Source organism: Hyperoodon ampullatus (assembly GCF_949752795.1).
Source record: "Hyperoodon ampullatus genome assembly, chromosome: 13".
NCBI lineage: Eukaryota > Metazoa > Chordata > Mammalia > Artiodactyla > Ziphiidae > Hyperoodon > Hyperoodon ampullatus.
This window is the reverse complement of record NC_136926.1, coordinates 24,831,874-24,854,713: the sequence shown is the minus strand read 5'-3', so window position 1 is coordinate 24,854,713 and position 22,840 is coordinate 24,831,874. Positions and strand designations below refer to the sequence as shown.

Here is a 22,840-nt window from a genome sequence, read left to right as displayed (position 1 = left end):
TCACAGGCCTTCTAAGCAAGACTGATAAAGGTGAGAAGGGTGCTTTCTTCTTGTCCGGCAGAAAGGAGGGTGCCCCTCCATCACCCACTCCTGTTGGGTCCCTGGCTCATGGCCAATCACTCAACCAAAGCCTGGCAGCCTGGGTTTATGCGGAAGGCCCCAAGAGCGGCCGGGGTCTAGGTGCCACTTTGTCTTATGCACACTCGGCCATCCCTGTCCCTTCCTCATCTGGCAGTTCCCCAGTGCCCTTATCAGTAAGATGAGAACCCCAGAGTAGGTACCTCACAGGGGAGTTTCAAGAATCACAGAGGGTAAACCAAGTAATGCTCTCAGCACCACACCTGACAGTTAATGTTCAATAAATGTTCGCTGTTATTGTTAACCCCCTGTTCCAAAACAGGAACACCAAAACATGTTGGGAAGAAAATATATTGTTATGAGGCAAGATTATAAAGCAGTATATAAAATAGGACCCAATTATTTAAAACAAAAAAAATTATACATATGTAGAAGGGGAAAAAGACCAGAAGGAAATGTTGGCAGCACTTAACTCTTGGTGATGAAATTATAAGGAATCTTTTTTTTCCTTTGTGTTTTCATGCATTGTCTACATTTTCCTGCAATGCACATATCACTTTTGTGATCAGGGGGAAAAAAAAAAAAGCATTGTGAGAGATGACAGGAGTTATCACTTGGATCTGGGCTTGTGGAGAGGATACCCCAGAGGAAGTGGGGTTTGAGCAGGGCTTGGAAGGATGGGAGAATTTGAAGAATGGGGGAGGAGAGCCAGGAGAAGGCTTTTTCATGTCCTTGTTTTTTTTTTTGTCTGTCTCCTCCCCTAGGCTGTGGGTTCCTTGAGGGCATGGTCCATGGTCTAATTTGTTCACTGCTGTATCCTTAGCATCTAAAACAAACAAATTTTAGAAAATCCGAAGAACTGGTGCTTAGTAGGTGCTCAATAAATACGGATCTAGTGAGCAAGTAACCTTGAAGCTCCACTTAGCTTGGGAGACAAGGATGCTCTCAGTTCGCTGTCCAGCTGGTGCACTGCCAAAACGGAGGTGCGTGGTTTCCATGGCAACAGAAGAGGGCCTGCCAGGCCAGCAGCAGGAGGCAGACGCAGGGATTGTGAGCTCTGCATCTTGTCAAGGTGCAGCCTGGAAACTGGGAACATGGCGGTGGGCTCTTTCAACAGATGCTGAGGGAAGAGAAGGAGCTTCATAATACAGTTAACTTAGTTGTTCACTGGACAGGTTTGTCAAATCAGTGAATGCTCAGGCAAGTAGTTCAGGTCTTCGAAGGAGGTTGGGAGGCTCTTAGTGGGTGGAAGGCTAGGAACTCCAGAAAGTTTGGTTCTAGTCTGAACCTTGCTGTGTGACCTTGGGCAAGTTACTTAATCTCTCTGGGCTTCAGCATGTTTATTCATAAAATGGGAGGTTTGATCAGCTCTAAAATTGCTCATAAAAAGATGTGTGTGGTAGTAATATAAAATAGTGCAGCCACTGTGGAAAACAGTTAAACACAGAATTATCATAGATTATCATATGGTACCGATTCCACTGGTAGGTATATACCCAAGAGAACTGGAAACAGATACTTAAACAAATACTTGTACTCTAATGTTCATAGTGGCACTATTCACAATAACCATAAGACCATCAACGGATGAATAGATAAAGGAAAGGTAGTATATCCATATGGTGGAATTCAGCTGTAAAAAGGAATAACAGTGCTACAACGTGGATGAACCTCGAAAACATTATGCTAAGTGAAAAGAGCCAGACTCAAAAGATCAAATATTGTATGATTCCATTTATATTAAATATCTAGAACAGGTAAATCCAAAGAAACAGAATGCAGATTGGTGGTTGCCAGGGGCTGGAGGAAGTGGGGATTGGGGACAGAATTTTCTTTTAGAAACGGAAATGTCTTGGAACTTGACAGAGGTCTTGTTTGCACAATACTGGGAATGTAATAAGTGCTGCTGAATTACACAGTTTAAAATGGTTAATTTTATGTTATGTGAATTTCACCTCAATTACAAAAAAAAAAGAAAGAGAAAGAGCCTAAGAGGCAAGACTGAAGGTTCAGTTATAGATGAAATTGGGAGATCATCACAGGCCTCCCACACAATTACACCGCCAAGATGACATGCAGGAAAAAGCTCCCAGTTGCGGTCAGGACTGGGATCTGGATCTGTGTCTGGCCACTTCCTCATGGTGGGATCCTAGGCCAATCACTCAAGCTCCCTGAGCCTCAGGCTTCCTCTCTGCAAAATGGGGCTGGTGCATCTTCCCTGTTTTCCTCAGAGCACTGTGGATCAGTGATCTGAGAGCATTCTGAACCCACGTTCACAGCGTGACCCCTCTGGGAGGAACATCTCAGCACCCTGTTTTCTAAGCACGGCAGACTGAAAACCAATTCCTGGTTCATGTGGGGGGTCCTGACACTGAGGGGGTTCAGAAGCCACTGGCAAGGAAGGGGCACACCTGGGTTAACCGGTTGGATTTCTGGCTCCACCACTATCTGTGTGGCCTTGGGAAAGTCATTCATTTTCGTTTCTTCATTGGTAGAATGGGAATATATTTACCTTGGAGAGAGTCTGTGTGTATACTGTAGGCCCTCAATAATCAGATCCTTCTTTTTTTTTTTTTGCGGTACGCGGGCCTCTCACTGCTGTGGCCTCTCCCGCTGCGGAGCACAGGCTCCGGACGTGCAGGCTCAGCGGCCATGGCTCACGGGGCCCAGCCGCTCCGCGACATGTGGGATCTTCCCGGACAGGGGCACGAACCCGTGTCCCCTGCATCGGCAGGCGCACTCTCAACCACTGCGCCACCAGGGAAGCCCCAGATCCCTCTTTCTTTGTGGCTGCTCTCAAACACAAAAATTGCCCGTTCCCAGAATCCACCAAAGAATCTGAGCTGTGGGTCAGAGGGGTTAGGGCACTAGCCCGAGGTGGCACAGCTAGTTTGGGCTTAGAACACAGCTCGCCTGGCTCCGGGTCCGGGAAACTTCCCTCAGCCCTCTAAGCTTCATCATTTATTTTCTCCAACAGGCATTTGGCACCTACTGCGACCTAGGAAGGGCGGAGTTGTGTAAGGAGAGACACCCAGCCCAGAACTATGTGCTGTACAGACCTCACCACTTCAAGAGACAGGTGTTGCTGTCCCCGGTTTACATATTAGGAAACTGTGTTTAACTTAAGGCTCAGAGAGGCAAAGTGACCGTCACCAAACCACGCAACCAGAGAGCAGAGGTATCGAATTCGAACCCTGGTCCTCCCGCGGCGCCACTCCCGGAACCCGTGGGCGCGCGTGGCTTTGCGCAAGCAAGGCGCGCGGCGGTGGGAATCCCGAGCGGAGCTGGAAGCCTGGCCCGTTCATTTGCATGCTAATACCCAGAATGCTTTTCCCCCGCATACCGCTTTTCTTAATGGAAGCGCTCAGTTTGGAACCGTGGAAAGTTTGGAACACATACTTCGCTCCCTCTTTGCAACTGTGGGAACTTCCCGCCCGCACACGCCCAGAGTTCCAAGTTGGGCTGCCTGGCAGCGGCCGCCAGCTCTTCCCAGGCAGATGAACCTCTGTGTCCAACCCGCGCGCGGCAGCATCTCCCGGACGGCCGGGACAAAGCGCCCAGGCCCGCCGGCGGGGCTCATGGCCCGAGAGCTCGGCGACTCGCTGGGCTGCGGGCGCCGGGGATGCTCCCGATCTCAGGAGGCCAAAGGGTGCTCCCTGGAGGGTCCAGTACCCCCATTTCCCTGGGGTGCGCGGGGATCCCTGCCCCTTCCCATCGCCCTTGCCTCTATGTTGTCGCCTCCCCGAGCTGGTTACTTTCCGCTCCCTGGGGCACAAAGCTTGGCGTGTGGCGGTTTGGGGGAGAGGGTGGACGATGGCCTCGTATCCCCAGCTCTCCCGGGCGCGCAGCCCCTTCGGTTCAGTCAGTGCGCGGGGTCCAGAAGCAGCTCCGAAGGTTCGGCCTGCCCCCAGCCAGGACCCCGAGCCCTCTCTGGGGTTGGTAGCGGGGAGGCGCTTGCAGGCGACTTCTGGGGATTTCGGGCATCGAAGGGGGGCTCCGAAGGGTAGCCAACGCCCGCTCGACTTACGGGTGCACATCGCTGGCTGGGGGGCCCACATCTGCGCCCCTCGGTCTCCCCCCACCCCCCGCCCCGTCCGCTCTCCGCCACTCTTGGCGGGGAGGGAGGGGCAGTGGGAGCTGGTTTGCTGGCTAGGCGCTTCGTTTGCATTGGTCCGGGGGTGCTGAGACTGCAGCCCCCGGCCCCGCGGGCGGGGTGGCGAGGCGGGGGCCGGACGGGGGCTCAGTCTGCGCTAGCATTGGCGGAGCAGGGGACTGGGGAGGGGGGGCAGGAAGCGGGGGGGAGCGGAGCTGCGGGGGGGTGTATAAATAGGGAAGGGGGGACGTGCATCCTCGGCTGGGTGAGGGGGGGGCGCTCGGCACAAAGAAAGTGGAAAGTTTGCAGCGCTGGGCGGTCCGGGCCAGGGATTCGGGTGCGCACGTGCAGGGCCGGGGGCGCCGGGGGCCCCCCAAGCCGAGCTCGCCGTTTCTTTTTTTTTTCTGCAAGCGGAGGGGGGGTGTTGTTGGTATCGCCCCCTCCTTCTCCTCCCCCCAGGGGTGAAAGTGCAAGAGGAAGTGCAGCCGCTGCCATCTTTCCTCCGCTCCGAACACACGGAGCCCGGGGCCGCAGCGCCGCCGCTCCGCCGCCGCCTTCGCTCGGCCCGGGAAAGGGCCCGCCCTGCCGCTGCCGCCGCCCGCCCGCTCCAGCCTTCGCTACCGACTCCGCCCGCCAAGCTCCGGGACCCGGCCCGCGCTGCCTCCCCGGTGCGCGCCCCGCCGCCGCCTTAGCCTTAGCCTTTTGTTTCCTCCGCTCCGGCGCCCCCGCCCCGGCTCGCGCTTTGCAGGGGACGCAGCGCGCGCCCCCAGCGGGCCCGGGAAAAACCGCGGCGCGCGCGCCTGCGCGACAAACCCCTCCTCCTCCTCCCTGCGCGCGCGCGCGCGCGCCCCCTTGGCTGCGCGCCGGCGCCGCCTGGCGGGCGGGAGGGGAGGTGGCAGGCGCGTTTGCGGGAGGGGCGCACCTCTGTGCTCGCGTACCCCCCGGAGGTAGACCGAGAAGGGGAGGCGGGCGGGCGGAGAGGAGAGAGGAGTGCACGATCCAGCAGGGGTGGGGGCAGCTATGTGGGAGGTGGTGTGCCCTGCCGTCTAGACAGTCCGATCCGGGCAGGGGGCGTGTGCGCTCCGCGCACCTGCGAGACTACAGAGCCCCGGGCCGGCACGTGTGGGGAGTGTAGACACGTTCGTTGCACCCCGCTTCTTGCTGCCTAGGGGAAGGGAGTGGGGCTGGCAAGTGACGCAGCCCGGTTTGTGGGGAGGGGGCGACGGCCATGGAGCGAGTGAACGACGCTTCCTGCGGCCCGTCGGGCTGCTACACCTACCAGGTGAGCAGACACAGCACGGAGATGCTGCACAACCTGAACCAGCAGCGCAAAAACGGCGGGCGCTTCTGCGACGTGCTCCTGCGGGTGGGCGACGAGAGCTTCCCGGCGCACCGCGCGGTGCTGGCTGCCTGCAGCGAGTACTTTGAGTCGGTGTTCAGCGCCCAGTTGGGCGACGGCGGAGCTGCGGACGGGGGTCCCGCTGACGTGGGGGGCGCAGCGGCGGCCCCGGGCGGCGGGGCTGGGGGCAGCCGGGAGCTGGAGATGCACACCATCAGCTCCAAGGTGTTCGGGGACATCCTGGACTTCGCCTACACTTCCCGCATTGTGGTTCGCCTGGAGAGCTTCCCCGAGCTTATGACGGCCGCCAAGTTTCTGCTGATGAGGTCGGTCATTGAGATCTGCCAGGAAGTCATCAAACAGTCCAATGTGCAGATCCTGGTGCCCCCTGCCCGGGCCGACATCATGCTGTTTCGTCCCCCTGGGACCTCGGACTTGGGTTTCCCTTTGGACATGACCAATGGGGCAGCCTTGGCAGCCAACAGCAATGGCATCGCAGGCAGCATGCAGCCTGAGGAGGAGGCAGCTCGGGCGGCTGGTGCAGCCATTGCGAGCCAAGCCTCCCTGCCTGTGTTACCTGGGGTGGACCGCTTGCCCATGGTGGCCGGACCCCTGTCCCCCCAACTGCTGACTTCCCCATTCCCCAACGTGGCATCCAGTGCCCCTCCCCTGACTGGCAAGCGAGGCCGGGGCCGCCCAAGGAAGGCCAACCTGCTGGACTCAATGTTCGGGTCCCCAGGGGGCCTGAGGGAGGCAGGCATCCTTCCATGTGGCCTGTGTGGGAAGGTGTTCACTGATGCCAACCGGCTCCGGCAGCACGAGGCCCAGCATGGTGTCACCAGCCTCCAGCTGGGCTACATCGACCTTCCTCCTCCGAGGCTGGGTGAGAATGGGCTACCCATCTCTGAGGACCCCGACGGCCCCCGAAAGAGGAGCCGGACCAGGAAGCAGGTGGCCTGCGAGATCTGCGGCAAGATCTTTCGTGACGTGTACCATCTCAATCGGCACAAGCTGTCCCACTCGGGAGAGAAGCCCTATTCCTGCCCCGTGTGTGGACTGCGGTTCAAGAGGAAAGATCGCATGTCCTACCACGTGCGGTCCCACGATGGGTCCGTGGGCAAGCCCTACATCTGCCAGAGCTGTGGGAAAGGCTTCTCCAGGTGAGGAATGGTGCTCACCCCCCATGACTTGTCCTATTCCTAACTCATGGAATAGCTCCTCTCCAAGAGCTGGGGGTGTGAGGCTTGCAGGGGGCTCACTTGACCTTGCAGGGCCATGTCAGGTTTGGGGAGAGTGTTTTAACAGCCCTGATTTTGAGATGTTGTGGCCAAGAGCTGCTTTCTCTTCCCTCAGGGAAGTTCTCTGGCACTAGGCGTGCCCTACCGTCTCTCTTCCTTGGGGCCTGTGGGAAGGGGCCGGATTCCTCAGGCCGCAGCCACCGGGCCTCACCATTCTTCTCCCTGGGCTCCCTTTGTGTTTCCGGCACCAGACGAGGGGCCCCCTCTGGGGGCGGGAGGCCAGGCTCCTCCAGCGACTTTCCCCGCTTGAATGGCCGCCGGGGGAGGGACTGAAACAAGTGCATCTGGGACTCCTTACGCTCCCACGCCTCCATGTCCCCCCGCACAGCACTGGCTATCCTGGGTCAGTAGACTCCGGCCTTGCCTCTCACAGCCCCGGAATCATGGGGCACAGAGCTGGGCACCCAGAGTCTCTTCTGAACAGCGAAGCCTTTGATCTGCTCTGACCTGGTGGCTCCAGAGCCCACCTGAACCCACAGATCCCCTTTATGTTCACTGGACAGAGAAGAAGGAGGGCAGGATGTCGTTTTAGATTGACTTTTTAGTGAGCCTGATAAGGAACTGAAGTCTTGTCTGCAAGCAGAGGGTTGTTTTTCCTCTTAAGAGAATATTCAGAATAAAAGGCTCGTTTTAACTTGCCTGGGTACTGAGGGCCTTGTGTGTATGAACGTAGGGATGGAGAACTCCCTCAGAGGGGCCCCAAGCAGGAACCAGTCTTACCGGTCAGGCAGACCCTGCCCACCTGCTCTGTCGGGCATCTGGTTTACCAGCCCAGCTGGGGGCTTAAGGCTTCATCCCTTGGCCTCTGGGGACTGAATTCCATCCGGGTGGCAGTCATTGGCTGCTGTGGTGGGAGAGGCTGGGGGAGGGGAATGCTGAGTTTCTAAGGGGCTTTAGTCTGGACAATGAATCACACATACCCCCTCCCGGAAAGGCTGCAGCAAGGCAGCCCAGTCTCATTCTAAAGCCCCCTCCTTGGGTCCTAGAAATCATTGAGTTTCTGGTGGGGGGAGGCGGGTAGGCAAGGTCAGAGACAAACGCTCACTCCCCTTCCCCCTCTAGAGAAATCCAGGGCAGAGAGGCCTGGGCCTCAGGAGCCAGAGCTGGGTGGTGACTTTTCTTTGTCATGCTGGGGTGGGGTGAGGGAGTCCTCTCCAGCCTTGTGGGGGCAGGGGTCTGACCAAGTTTGTAGCCCCCTCTCTTAAGGTCTTGTTTTAAAGTCTCTCTTGTTTCTCTTTTCTAGGCCTGATCACTTGAACGGACATATCAAGCAGGTGCACACTTCTGAGCGGCCTCACAAGTGTCAGGTAGGGGCTGGGCTGGGGCAGAGATGGGCTGAAAGAGAATGCTGCTGTCCTCACAGCTACGGCCGTGAGCCAGCTGCTGTGCGTGCTGGGCTGGCTGGCTGACCACCGCTGTGCACACCTCCCCCTCTGTCCCCCCACCGTCTGTCTGCTCTTCTCCTTTGTTCTCCCCCAGCCCCCTCCCTCCCACTGCTGATGTCCCCTCCTTCCTGGTCGCTGGGTCCTGGTTCCCAACCCGTCTCTGTCTTTGCTCTGTTGCTTGGCTTTCCTCTCCTGGCGTTTGCCAGCTCCTTGGATGGTGGGCCACATTGCACAAGTGTCGTCCTGGGGGCACTGGCACCCCACTGGGTCCGGCTTCTGGTTCCCAGCAGTTCGCAGGGGCCACCATGGGGTGGGAATGGCTTCTTAAGGGCTCCTGGTGGTCCAGCCAACAACTCTTCCCCTTGTATGCCTGGCAGCCTGACCTGAGTTGGAGCTCATTCTGGGTCCCCTCAGCTCAGGGCACCAGGCCGCAGGGGTGGGGGTGAAGGAGGCAGGGAGTGGTGTGATCACTGGCACCTGCTTAACCCATCCTGAGCCACGTGTGCACACAGCCAAGGGCTTCTGAGAACTGGAAAGCGAGGTGGTTTCCTGTCCTTGAGAGCTCTTTGTGTAGCAGTAGGTAGGGGAGGCTGGGCAAGATTCTCACCCTTGGTTTGTCTGCTTGAACAATATCTGGGGGCTCTGTGATGCCCAGAAAATTGAGCTTCCTCTCCTGGCCACTGAGCATTCCTGTGTGGGTGGAAAGCACACTTCTATCTTCTCCTTGGTCGTCCCCCCTTTCCTGGGCCAAGTTCCCACCATCTGAGTGGGAAACAGAGTTGTGGGGTGCTTACTGCAGTGTCTGATGGGGTGACCTCTTTCTCTTTATCCTGTTGGTGGCAAGGAGGAGGGTCTGGGGAGACCGATAATAGGGAGGGATGGACGTGCTGTAGGTGGGGCAGAGAGCCCCCAGGGGCCAGGTGCGGTGGTGTTCCCAGACGGCCAGGCGACCAGGGGTGGGCCTGCTGGGATGTGCCTGTGCCTCGCTGCCTCCTCTCCCTCTGTCTCTCATCACGGAGCACATTCTGACTCTCCCAGGTAGTGTGCTGAGCAGCCCAGCAGAGTAGGAGGAGCCCAGAGGGCAATGGGGGCATGCCCGGTGGCCTGGGGGGGTAACCTGCACTCTCTGCCCTTTTTCCAGGTGTGGGTTGGGAGCAGCAGCGGCCTGCCGCCCCTGGAATCTCTTCCTAGCGACCTGCCATCATGGGACTTTGCCCAGCCTGCTTTGTGGAGGTCGTCCCATTCGGTTCCTGACACCGCCTTTTCCCTTTCTCTAAAAAAATCCTTCCCAGCCCTCGAAAACCTGGGCCCGGCACCCTCCAGCAACGCTCTCTTCTGCCCAGCCCCGCCGGGCTATCTGAGGCAGGGTTGGACTGCCCCAGAGGGCAGCCGGGCCTTTACCCAGTGGCCTGTGGGCTAGCCGGGGCCTCCCAAGAGGGTTTTCTGTGGAGGGGAACGGCAGTGGCAGTGGTCTGAGCCCCCTGCTTTTGGGAGAGGCCAGGAGAGTGGTCCCTGCCCACTATGCCCAGCTCCTCCCTGGGTGACTTGGACTCTTTCCCAGCTCAAGGACCCCAAATAGGGGTAGCAAAGGGCTCCTTCCTTGGTCCTCCCCATGGTCTCCACGTTTCTTTCTGGGCTCTCTTGCCTTGTTTTCCCTCTTTAGCAGATGGTACCCCTGGGTGTCTGTCCTTGCCTGGAGGTTGATGCTTTCCTAGGAACTAAGCCACCGGCTTTTACATGCTTCCCCTCCCCTGGCATCACCTCCCCTAAGGGGTTTCTAGAATGGGGCCTGGCCACTCCTCCCCCGACTCTGGGAGTGAATCCTCCTCCAGAGGAGAGGAGACTCCGGTGCAACTCCAACTGGGCCAACCATGCTGCCCTCGTCCCTTCCCACTCACACAGGTCCGCTTTCATTTCTGGCTTGTGAATTAGACTTTTGTGGTTTTGAGGTTTATTAGCAGGTCTGCTCAGGGACTAGATTAACCAGTAGCTTTACATTGGGTCATCCCAATATATGGCTTTGGGTGCTGATAAAGCAGATGTAGACCTCCGTCGGATCCCAGTGGTGTGCCCTTCAGCCCCCGCGGGCTCTGTGGGGATAATAGGAGTGATGATAAAAGTTTTCATTCTAACGTTTGAGGCTTTGTGTGTTTTGTCCTTGGTCTGTGTCATAACACTGACATCACTGTCCCTTGGTGTACAAGCCTGCTCTTGCCCTGCCCCTCCGACACACACTCTCACAATCCTGCTGGCCTTGCCTCCAGCCCCACAGCCAGAACTCCCCTAACAGTGACCTGGCAGGTGCAGGTGAAGACGTGCTGCCTCTCAGGCTCTGAGCTGGCTGGCCAGGTGTGCCTGGGCTTTGTTAAACAGCAGGGGCATCTGTTTTGCATGGTGTGTCTGCTGAAAGTATCAGAGGTGAAGAGACAGCTCTCTAGGAGTTGGTTCCTTTAGCCTCTGGCAGAGTTGGGCATGAGCCATACCTCTCGGTCCCTCCTGATGCCACAGAGGAGACAGTAGGGGCCAGTTAGAGATGGGTGCCACAGCTTGAGGGGAAAGGCCCTCCGAACGTGGGGGCATGGGGGCTCAGGCTTGGCAGTGACACGCAAGTCTCCTTGGGGTTTGGCCTCAGTGTCCTTAAATGGCCCAGATGCCCCAATGCTGCTTGATCTGTGAGTGCTGTGGGCTGGGACATTGACCCCAGATGGAGTTCAGCCTGAAGCCGAGAGGCTAGAACAGCTCAGACCTCTCCCATTGCTCCTAGTGGCCCCACTTCTCGGGGGCTGGTTGGAGGGTTTGGGCTGGAGGGATAACTCATTAGGAATTGAAGTGGGAATAAGGGAGCTGACACCCTTGAGAAGAAGGGGGCCAGCAAGGCCCATGGTGCTGAGCCCACATGCATTGCCCTCAGACTTTTCTAAGGCTATGGAAAAGACTACTTAAGATATCCCCTGAGGCTGCCAGGCTCAAAGGCCACCAAGAGTAGGTGTGCACCGGTGCCCCTGGTACCACTGAGGCCCCATTCCTGAGCTGTTCAACCCTTGGGAAGAAAAGCATTCGGAAGTCTGGGACGGGGAGAAACTGGCAGGGAGGGAAGGGAGCCTGGCTGGGGCTCAGTGTTGAGTGGTGATGAACCTCTGTGGGGGCTGGGCCAGGACCCGGCAGGTGTGCCTCCAGCAATAGCAGGCTGCCTGTGCGCAGGGCTGGGGCGAGGTGTCCGTTCCCAGCACCACCAGCAATCGATTGGGGTGCTGATCCTGTCAGGGTCCCTCTGCCTTCTCCCTGCCTCCAGGACAGGAAGTGTTTTTCTCGAGTGGCCCCAGCATGGAGGTTCCGGGCACCCCCTTCTTTGAGATCCATCTCTCTCCTCAGCCTTTCTCTCCTTTCTCTCCTGGGTTAAGTGACCAGGCCTTTTATGTTTGGTGTTGTCTGAACTTCTGGCAGGCCTAGACTCGGACTTGGGCACTTTCACAGTTCCTCCAGAAAGCCTTGGGTACTCCAGCCACAAAGGGTCAATCCTGGCACAGAGAAGCCAACCACCATTTCAGCTTGGCTTTGTAACACAGTGATAGTTTTTGTTGCATTTGTGTTTTGTTTTGTTTTCCCAGCAGCAGATTTACATTCCTAATTATGTTTGCTCAGGCTAAAGTTTGCTTTCATTCCTTGAGAGATAATCAGTGGAGGACAGGGCGGGAGGACTCAGCCTGGTCTGCAGCTTTAATTTTGCTTAGCTAATCCCCCAAATGGATAATCCACTTGTGGATAATTGAAGTCTGGCTGTCCATTATCTTTCGTTAGCAAAGTATGACAGGCAGTGCTTTAAGGGACACATCCCAAAAGAAAGTTGGCGAGCAAAACAAGGCATCTCTTTCACATCCCTCTAGTGGCACCCTCTCCCAGGGGCCACAGAAGGTGGGATCCTGAATGTGCGCTTTCAGCTGCATTTTCTTAACACCTGGTCCGTGGTTGGCTCCTTTGAGTTCTGCGGTGTAGACCACCCTGCCTCTCGTCACTGTGGCGGTGGTCCTCAAGTCGCTGTCCGGCCAAGCCAGCTCTCGTCCCCAGATAAATCGACAGGTGCACCCCTCTCTCCCGCAGGTGTTCATGGCACCCCTTACTCTGGTTTACAGTCTGGTGGGGCTGGGGGAAGATTCAGTTTTCCACCCACTGTGGCCTATGGTTGGGTCACAAGGTACCTGACGGGGGGCCCACCTGTGGCCATGAGACCAAGCACCCATGGTGCTTTCTGAGTCACCTAAGTGCTCAAGTTTCCCTGCACAGATCCTGTCACCTCTATCAGGACAGCCCTGGCTACCAAGTACACTGATAAAAACTATCCACACCTTTCACCAGAAGCTACCTCTGCTGAGGCTGGAGGTGGTAAGAACACATGCTCAGGGGCTGGTTCTCAGTCCAGCTGCCCCGAGTCCTCTCAGGACCTCTGTCTGCCCGGCTGTAAATCAGGGAGGAGGGGAATACCCCAGGGTGGCCAGGAGGATTGGTAGGGCACTGGCCCTGCAGTGGCAGGGTGTTGCTTTCTCTAGTAGCTGAGCCCTGTGCTTTGTGCAAATTACTCTCTAAACTTAGCTCCCTCATTTGTCAGATGAATAAACTCAATCTATAAAACATGAAAGCAGTACACTTGACCCTTGAACAACACGGAGGTTAGGGGCGTCGACCCTCCGAGCAGTCAAAAATACACATACACATACAACTTAGTGTCGGCCCTCTGTGTATGCGATTCTTCCACGTCCGCGGTTCCATATCCGCGGGTTCAGCAAACTGCAGATGGTGTACCACCTACCGTAGTATTTACTGTTGAAAAAAATTCGCGTATAAGTGGACTCGTTCAGTTCAAACCCTGGAAAACTGTTCAAGGGTCAGTTCAAACCCTGGAAAACTGTTCAAGGGTCAACTGTATTTAATTAGCATAAATTGTTCTATTCAAATATGTAACATTTATTCAAAAGATAACGACTAAGAAGAGCTCAGCTGGTCCTGATGCAGACATTTGGGGTTGGGGTAGCAACCACAGTGTCTTCTACCTCCACAGCATTGAATGCATTTGTTTCTCGCTCTGATTGTACAGTAAAGCAATAGATAGACGTTGTACGTGGTGACAGTGTTCAGACGCTTACCTTAAGGTCTCAGGATCTCGGGATCTGTTTCTGTTCAGTGGAGCCACAGGAACACCTCCATTCTAGCCAGTTAACAGGGTGGCGGGTCTTCAATGGGTTAACGTTCGGTCTGTGATGCAATTAAAGGTGAATGTTGCTTTCTCTTGTGGCTCTAAAATGGTAAACACAGGTACAGAGAAAAGAAATGAGTCAACCTTGACTAGAACTCCTGAGACACATCCGTGGATCCAAAATAGTGAAGGTCACCAGATTCAACTCTCCTGAGGGCTTTCCCGACATTCTGTGACCTCCAAGGCTGGGAAGCCATGCAGGCCCGGGCTGGGGGAGAGATGTTGGGGGTAGACCCAGGGCTGAGACCGAGTCAGGGGACCCGGGTCTGCCTTCCCAGGGTGTGGTACTGACTGCAGCTCCTGGCCGGTGGGGTGAGACCACGGCCTGCCTCGAGGGCCACCGTGAGGATGCACTGCATGCGATGAAGGCCTCTGAAGGTGGAGTCTGGGGCCTGCCTGGCACGGTGGGGGGGCACTGGTCAGTGCAGGGTGGTGCCATCCTTGTTGGCACCAGCACTGGGTTTCCGCAGATGCCCCCGGAGCCTCCGGCCCTCACTCTCTGCTAATTTTCACATTCGCAAAATTGACAGTCACTTTATGGGCTGCTTTCTCAATACAAACGCACACGGATACTATGAAGAGTAATCTCTGTGTTCTGTCCTGCCTTTCCTTTCCATTTCCCTGTGGCCACGATTAATGTCGCTTTTGAATAAAGTGAGTAAATTGGATTCTTTGTATAAAGCAACCAGGGGAAACCCAGGGTGGAGAAGGTGAAGACTGTTCCGTTTATATGCCAATAGCTCTTCTGTAAATTCACTTACAGCCAATGCAACTAACATCAGTTCTTAAATGTTTAAGAATGAAAAACCCCTAGCTCTTTTGTTTTGCAGAACTCAGCCTGCCATGTAATGTGCATGTTGGGGGCCAGTGGGAACCAGTGATCCTAGCTCAGGGGTCCTGTGGGGGAAGACCATGGGGAGTAGGAGCGGCTTACTTGGCATCTGGGGAGGAAGCCTGGCCGCATTCTGAAGTTCTCTTTATACAGGGAGTCCCTGTGTTGGCCGGAAATGGCTTTGTGCCACAGTGTGCTCGGTACGGATTCGGGTGTGGACGCCAGCTTTTACCTCACCCCGTTTTCCTTTCTGCCCTCAGACCTGCAATGCTTCTTTTGCCACCCGAGACCGTCTGCGCTCCCACCTGGCCTGTCATGAAGACAAGGTGCCCTGCCAGGTATGCGGGAAGTACTTGAGGGCAGCGTACATGGCAGACCACCTGAAGAAGCACAGCGAGGGGCCCAGCAACTTCTGCAGTATCTGTAACCGAGGTAATCTTCCTGCTACTTCCTCATGTCCAGGGGATGGGCCTGAGCCCGTGTGGGAGGCCGGGGGGTGTCTGACCACCCTGCCTCAGGCTCCACTCTGCACGGCCAGCCCTCCCTCCCTTCCCACTGAGCGAAAAACATCTTATCCCCCAGCTAGCTGTTTGTCACCCTTTCCTTTCCAAGAAACCTGGGGTGCTTGGAATGGGAGTTGCCAGGGGCTCAGCAAGTGGGAACAGCAGAGAGTGTTGTTCCCAGGCTTGGGCCCATGACACACCTGCTGCCCAGGGGGCAGGATGGATGCACTGAACTACTGAGGTTGGTGGGAGTCATTAGGCCTCAAGAGGTGGGAGAATGAGGGGTCCTGCTCAAGAGCTTTGCTGGCTGATCCACTGGCACGTGAAAGTCAGCAGCCAGGTAAGGACGTTGAGTCTGGAGATGGACAAGGGCCAAAACTTTCTAGCACAAATGGTCAGAAGAGCCCAGGCCCAGGTAGATTGTGGCCTTGACGAGAGCGGAAAGTGGCAGGTGCTCTGAGCAGGGCAGCGTGCTTGCGGCTGAGGTTGGCCTAGGTGGCTTCTGTGGCCCTGGTGTTGCGTTGGATGAAGTCTGGCCTGTCCCTGAGCTTCTGCCAGGGCTCGTTGGCTGTTAGAAGGGCTGAGGTTCGTGTTTTGCAAGCAGCGTCAGTGGAGGAGGCTGCGCCTTATCTGCTGAAGGAGTTGGGGCAGCTGTCTGGTGAGCGTGAGGATGCTTCTGCATGGTGCGCTTGCTTTGGCCAGGCGGGGACGTGGCTGGAGAGTCCTATCTCCTGGGACACTCTTGTCACAACACTTCTGGAAGTCTTGAGTGTGGCTTAGTGGACTGAGCACTAAGCCAGGAGGCAGGGGACCCAGGGTTTAGCTGGCCCCTCCCACCTCACCCTCCTGTGTGACCTTGAACTCTCCCTTCCCCTCTCGAAGGCTCAGTCTCTTCATCTCTGAACGGGGTTGAGAACATCCCCATTGCCCACCTCACAGGGTTGCTGTGAGGATCCCAGGAGACAAGGTAGGTGAAAGTTCTCTGAACCCTGCAAGCAGAAGCACACTTGGGAGGCCCTCCTTACACTTTCTGTCAGGAAAGACACAGCTCGCTGACACTCTGATTTGAACCAGGTGCAACCCCCCTGCAGTCCTTGGCTGGAAACTTTGAGTCCTGTGCTATCTCCACATGCCCTGAGGTTGCTGGTGGAGGGAGCCTGCTGAGTGGCTGGGTGTCCTCTTGGTGCCCTGAGCTGGGTTCCTCCCGGGGACTGCACACCCGGGGTTTGCCTTGAAGGCCATTCGATGTCAACCTTTGTACCACCAGGAAACCTGCTGTGGGAGCAGGGAGGTGGTCAGAAAAGCTGCTTAAGCATCTGTCCTATTTTCTGATATGTCAATAGAGCCCTTTCTGGCAGGAGCTTCCTCCGGGGAGCTAGCAGTGGGGCTGTGTGTGGAGAGAGCTATCAGGCTGTGGCTGCCCAGCTCTAGGAAGAGATGGTTCCTTGTCTCGCTTCATCCCATGGCTTCCTGACCGCGTCCCCAACTAACTCGAGACCTGCTGCAACGGTGCTGTCAGTGGGCGTACTGTCGGGGTTTCAGGGTTGAAGTTCTCAGCCTGAGAGTTGGGGTCAGAAACCAGAGGTGGTAAACCAGTTAGGGCGGAGGAGGACGCCAGTGAGAAAACTGAGATAAAGCCTGGACTACAAAGTGGCGGGGAGCTGAGTGGGGGACCCAGGGCCACAACCCCTGTGGGCCCCGCTCAGGAGGAAAGAAAAGCTGCAAGCAGCCGGGAATATCAGGGAAAGTCGACCCAGTTAGGAGACAGCTGATGTGGCAAAGCCAACAACTATTGTACGTCAGGATTTGTTTTCCCTGGTCTGGTAAAGAGGACTTGGACAGCAGCCACAGGCCACGTGGCTGGGGTGGGGGTGCCGGGAGAGTAGAACCAGAGCCCACCTTTCCTCAGAAAATCCAACGCTAGATCTGGGTCGTAAGCAAAACAGCTTTGGGGGAATTCCCTGGCAGCCCAGTGGTTAGGACTCCACGCTCTCGCTGCCTAGGGCCTGGGTTCAGTCCCTGGTCAGGGAAATAGGATCCCACAGGCTGCGTGGCATGGCCAAAAAAAAAAACAAACCCAAAAGCTAAAATAGAAAAACCCAGCTTTGGGTCCCAGAGTCAGAGCAGGAAGTCCCATTCCTCCAAGAAGACAGAAGAGGGCTCTAGTCTAAACCACCCTGGATCCTCAGAAGGAAGAGAAAACAATTTTGGTCTTCATCAGAAGAGAAGGAGCAGGATTCTACCTCTGGACTCATTTCTTCGGCAGAAATGGGAAAAGACGCCTCCCTTCCCCTCCAAAAAAGAAGAGGAAGGGGAAGGCAGTTTTTCCAGGAAGAGGATAGGCCGCCAAAGACACTGAGACACTGGAATCAGAATGCAGGGAGCTCTGGGCCGTCCTTTCAAGGCTGTGACTACAGGAGGAGCTGCAGGAATAAATGGATGTTCTCTCTACAAGGGTTCAAGCAAAGGCTAACGTTCAGCCAGCCGGTTAGCGGGTGAGGCAGGATCAGATGAATTTCCAGGTGCCCTGAGATCCTCCAGTCCCAGCAGTTCTTAAGCAATCAGCTTAACCACCCATCCATCTGCCTACTTTCAGCCACACAAACAACTCTTGCCTGTGAAGAATGGGAGAGAGGAGATGCAGCCGGTGGCCCAGCCCCACACTGGAGACAGATGACCTTGTCTTTGTCCTGGACACGTATCAGGATGTAGACCATCCCATCTGCAGAGAAGATAACTTGCAGTGGGAGGAGTATGATGGCTACAAAAGCCTGTTTCCCACGTTCAAGTTGAGGAAATCAGTTGAGTTGAACAGTGGGAAGGACCTGGTAGATTGCCACGATTTCCCTTCTTTTAAGTTTCTGTTAGCAGGGTCTTTGTGTAGATGTGTATGTACTGGTGTGAGGGAGGGAGCGGGAAAGCATATTGGGAATCTGTCTTTGACCGAGACAACACTTGCACTCAAATATCTGCTTAAAGGGTAGAGAAAGCCTTCTCTCCAGCCAGAGGCAAGCACCAGTGGTAGACGCAGACAGCCTGCCGTCCCCTGGACTGAGCTGACCCAAGCCTACTTGGTGCCCCCCCCTCCAGCACGGCTCAGTTGGGCACAGCCCCACCAAGGTGTGGACAAGAAGAAAGCCATCCCTGACCCCTGCACAGATGTGGAAGCTGCCAAGGAGGGTTTGCTTCCAGAGTATGAATTACAGCACACCAGGCAAGAAAATGCAGCGGAGAAACAGTAGCCTCGTGGTAGCATGTTCTCCGTATCTGGAGCGTGAGAGAGGGTGGCCTGTCGGTGGTGGTGGAGTCACGTGTGTGCTCAGTGTCCCCATCACTCTGATGCTTGTATAAAGCTTCCTCTTTGGTTCTTGGTTAATCAGTGGTGAACAGGCAGGTGAGTTTAGAATTCCGGCCAAATGCGTCTGGCTTCAAAGATACATTCACAGAAACTCGGCTTCTGTTTTACCCCAAAACTTGGCTGCTGAGCTGCTCTGTGTTTAAATTCTGGGCTTTAGGTGGCAACTGTGGATCCACGCCTACCACTCGCCATGTGGTTTTGCTATAGATAGTAAGTAGTCTGCAGCTGGGGCAGTGTCAAGGGGACCCTGCCACGTGGTCCCCAGACCATTTTTCGGGAGAAAACAGTGAGTTTTCATTGAGCATCTGCTGTGTTCCCCAGCACAGCTCTTCCCACAAGGAGTAAATATTCCTGGTGCTCCTTCCCTCCTTTCCCATCCCTCTTGATTGCAGTGGCCCTGCCCTGGTGCACCGTGGAGAGTGCTTCAAACCACTTCAGAGGGCCCCGCAAGGGATTAAAAAACAAAGAAAAAAATTCCCTTCTAAAGTGGTATCATCGCATCAGTCGGAAAGTCCTGATATTTCTGTTGGTTGTCCTGATATTTCTGTTGGTTGTCCTGATGTTTCTGTTGGTTGTCCTGATATTTCTGTTGGTTGCCAGGGCCGTAGCGCCATCCATGGGGCAGGGCTGAGATCCTCTGTCCTGTGAGTCTCATCTGCTCCTTCCTGACCACAGCCTCCCTCCGAGGAGTGTTTATATGGGACCCTCATAAGTCAGTCTGTCCCCTGCTTGGCCCCAGGCAGACGACTTCGTCACAGTGCAGGACATCGTGCTCTACCAGGCAGGGCAGGACAGCAGCATCTGGTCCAGGAGGGTCTTCTTTGTCAGGAAAAGAAGGAAGATTCACCCAGCCCCCCATTTCCCTCCAGAACCACCAGCTGCTACCATCGGGGGGATGTTTGTTGAATAAGATTCCCACAGGTCAGCCTGTCTACCAGCAGCTTTCATTCTAATCCACCAACATGGCCGAGAAATACAGGAATGTAAATGGTGATAATGGAGCCTACTGCAAAAGTTGAAAGGATGTTTCTAGGGCCAGGACCAAGACACAGAGACTATTAGAGAGTCTGCCCAGTGGTGAAGGACCACATGGTGGCACGTGGTCCTGGGGTTAGAGTCCAGGCTCTGCCATTTAGCAGCTGTACATGTGGCTGCAAAGCACAGAGCGATGCATGCAGTGCGCTGGGCCTGCACACCTCTGTCACTCTCTGAAGGTGACCTTTATTGTAGTTCCAGTAGCATTTGAAAGCCCAGGCCAATTCAGACTTTTTTCAAACAAGTCTTGTGCAGACATTACACAGTACTCTCCAGCCTCTAGCCCATTAGTACTAGATCCCACTGCTACCCCGTGACTGTAATTTAACGAGGGAATGAAAGTACCCGAGGATGTGTCAGCTGCATCTGGAGTGGACTAAAGGGACACCATCTAGGCATAGCGCCCCAAGTGGGCCTTTTGCCGAAAAGTTTTGGTTCCTGCCGAAGGCACTTTCGGATCCTTGACTGTGGGAGGATTTGATGTCCCAGCTCCTTCCTGCGGAAACCCAAGTGGAAATCCTTTGACTGGCCCACCTGGTTCCATCTCCTTGGACTCGTGGCTGCTGTGGAAATTGGCCTGAGATCACTCTTCCCAGCCCAAGGCATCTCGAGGCTCAAACTGACTGGAGCATCTGGGTGGGTCTGGAGCAGATCCCAGAAGGTTGGATTGCCCCTCCCCCAAAATAAAGACAAGGATTGTGCCTATTTCTTCTTCCTTAAGTGAACCTGTTGGATCCTCCAAAACCGAACCAAGAAGACCACCGTGAATAAGAGATGACTGCACACCCCCTTTAACATAACTTCCTATTTTCATTGTTCTTCAAAAGGTCTGAACAGTTACTAAACCCAGTTATTCTGAAGGTGAGAAAGTTTGCAAAATAGAGCATGTCTTAACAGGTAGAAGAAGGGGGACTCCCGGAGGCATTTCTTTGGGATTTCATCTTGCCTCCGTCTGGCTTCTTGTGCAGATGGTTTGCCTTCACACATGTTCAGCAGCATTCTGCCGGCTGGAGTCCCGTGGCTGCCCTGGAGCCCCATGTACTTTCCTGACAGCATTTCTAGCCGTGGCCCCTGCAGCTGGTCTGGGGCTGTGGACCATCCGTTCAGACCACTTGTTACTGAGGTGCCAAGCGAGCCGAGGCAGTTGGCCTCTGGCCCTGGCCGGAGTGGGATCTCAGGCCATCCCTCCAGGCAGCCTCCACAGCCTTGCAGAGCGGGCTCTGCAGAGAAGCCGACTCGAGGACAGTGCCACCCTCCCTCCTGAGCCAGGTGGCTCCTGTGGTTGCAGCGCCTTTGAGCCAAGGAGGGGCCCCTTCTAGGAGTGCTAGCCAGTGCGGCCAGAGGAGAGGCGTGGGGGAAGCAGAGAGGTGTCTGTGTGCCGGCTGCGGGATCTCATCTCCTTTTGTCTTGTTTAGGTTTCTCCTCTGCCTCCTACTTAAAGGTCCATGTTAAAACCCACCACGGTGTTCCCCTTCCCCAGGTCTCCAGGCACCAGGAGCCCATCCCGAATGGGGGAGCAGCGTTCCACTGCGCCAGGACCTATGGCAACAAAGGCAAGCGACCCCTTGCTCTGCACTTTGCTTCTCTGCGCAGGCTGTGTTGTGGGGGCGCTGGGCCGGGCGTGGGGAGGCGTGAAGGCTGCCGGCTTGCTGGCCGCCTCAAGGAGGCTCGAGATCTGAGTGGCAGTGGCCTCCAGGACAAAAGTTACAGTGGGGAATCTCACTCCAGGGCGGTGAGTGAGGCTTTAGGGCCCTGCCGAGATCCAGCCCCCGCCTCCTCTTCCCCAGCACCCTCCTCGCTCCTGGCCAGCCCCCACGTCCAGAGCCCTGCAGGGACGCCCCGGGCCCAGGGCAGGAAGAGGAGCCCTGCATGATGAGCCTCTGGGCCTGTCCATTGCCTGTGGCCCTTTAAGGATGGTGTGGAGCTGTGGCTGAATGCTTTCTTCTCCTTTGACCCTGTGGGCAGGTGGAGCCAAGGTCTGGCTTCCCCCTCGGTAGGGGTGGTTGGTTGCTGTGACCAGCCCTTTCCGGAGAGCCTCTGGCCGCGTTTGTGAGATGCATGGTGCCGACTCCGAGTTGGTTTGCCTAGAGCTCCCTAGGCCCCACCTCCACTTGTTGATTCGGGTTGTTCTGTGGTTTTTCAAGTTGTTGTTGCCTTGGGGATGATGCCAGGGGCTTGGCAGATGGCAGAGATGGCATGCTCCACGCTCCCATCACAGACTTCCCTTTCTGGCATGGCGCTCTGAACCCAGGCAGGAAGGAGCTCATTGTGGAGGATTCACGTGTGGGCCGGGCAAGGCAGATCAGTGAGGGCTGTCTCGAGGACCAGCTTGTTCTCGGCCCTGCGTAGGGACAGCTGGCCGACTTGAGTTGTTTAGTTCCTTCTAAGCTGTGTGCTTTGGCAACTTGGCCTGGAAGGCTTCTGGCAGGCAGAGGCAGTGAGGGCAGGGCTTGTGTTTGCAGCGTTGGGTAAAGGACTGGCTCTGACTCAGCCGTCGATAGGGTCTGCCTGGGTTGAGGAGCCCACGGCTCTGGTTCTGCCTTGCTAGGGTGCAGCCAGTCTGGTGCAGAGGTGAGGCCACTGACGTACCTGCTCAGCATCATCACAACAGCTGTTTTACCCTCAGAGGCACCCAAGAGAGCGCCTAGGAGCTGGGGGTCTTGGGTTGTCCTGGGTGGAGACAGAGGAGGTCCCCTCTCCATACCCTTCCTTGAAGCAGGCCGAGATGGTGGTGAGCAGTACACGTGCGCCTGCATGAAGAGTCCGCGGCGAGGGAGGCTGGCAGCCCCAGGCCCTGCTGTCTCACCCCTGTAGGCACGCCAGGCTCCCTGACTGACCAGCTGAACCTCTGTGGGTTCTGCTGGGCGGTGGCTGGCCATCGGCTACCCTCCACGAGCCTGTGAGCTGGCCCCTGGCGACCCCTCCGAGGGGGCATCCCCATAGCCTGGCCTCACCGCTCCTCTGTGTTCTGTTTCCTCCTAGAAGGCCAGAAATGCTCACATCAGGATCCGATTGAGAGCTCCGACTCCTACGGTGACCTCTCGGATGCCAGCGACCTGAAGACGCCCGAGAAACAGAGCACCAATGGATCCTTCTCCTGTGACATGGCAGTCCCCAAAAACAAGATGGAGTCTGACGGGGAGAAGAAGTACCCCTGCCCCGAGTGCGGGAGCTTCTTCCGCTCCAAGTCCTACTTGAACAAACACATCCAGAAGGTGCATGTCCGGGCCCTCGGGGGCCCCCTGGGGGACCTGGGCCCTGCCCTTGGCTCACCTTTCTCTCCCCAGCAGAACATGTCTCTCCTCGAGTCCTTTGGGTTTCAGATTGTTCAGTCGGCGTTTGCATCATCTCTGGTAGATCCCGAGGTCGACCAGCAGCCCATGGGGCCTGAGGGCAAGTGAGGCAGATGCTGCGTCCCCGCAGAAACGGCCACCGGGGACCACTGAGAAATGCTGTGAATGCGGAGGGAAGTGGTGTCTTTGGGTTCTGTAGCTGAGAGATTTTTATTCGTTTTTAACTCCCCCTCCAGCCCTGTCACCCACCCCTAACCCCCAATGGTCTTTAGAAATAGATTCTCATCTGATACTCGGCAGAAATATCTGCGAGATCTGGTATGGGATGAGGGCAGAAAACACTACACGGGCCTCCAAGGCAACACCAGGGCTGGTTTC

General features: G+C 56.1%; 1 protein-coding gene across 5 annotated transcripts; it reads left to right on the top strand.

Annotated features, from left to right (window-relative positions):
• Window positions 1-5,399: 5,399 nt before the first annotated feature.
• Window positions 5,400-22,570, top strand: PATZ1 (POZ/BTB and AT hook containing zinc finger 1; the record flags this gene model as incomplete). 5 transcript variants are annotated; one of them, XM_079717187.1, is made up of 5 exons in its annotated part: window positions 5,400-6,670; window positions 8,052-8,115; window positions 14,534-14,705; window positions 20,585-20,722; window positions 22,152-22,570. In XM_079717187.1, the coding sequence occupies 5 exons, from the start codon at window positions 5,400-5,402 to the stop codon at window positions 22,568-22,570; spliced, it is 2,064 nt and encodes a 687-aa protein (XP_079573313.1). The 5 variants fall into 5 exon arrangements, with proteins under 5 accessions (XP_079573313.1, XP_079573315.1, XP_079573314.1 ...); XM_079717189.1 differs by having other exon boundaries at window positions 20,650-20,722; window positions 22,152-22,185; XM_079717188.1 differs by lacking the exon at window positions 20,585-20,722.
• Between the last annotated feature and the right edge of the window lie 270 nt (window positions 22,571-22,840).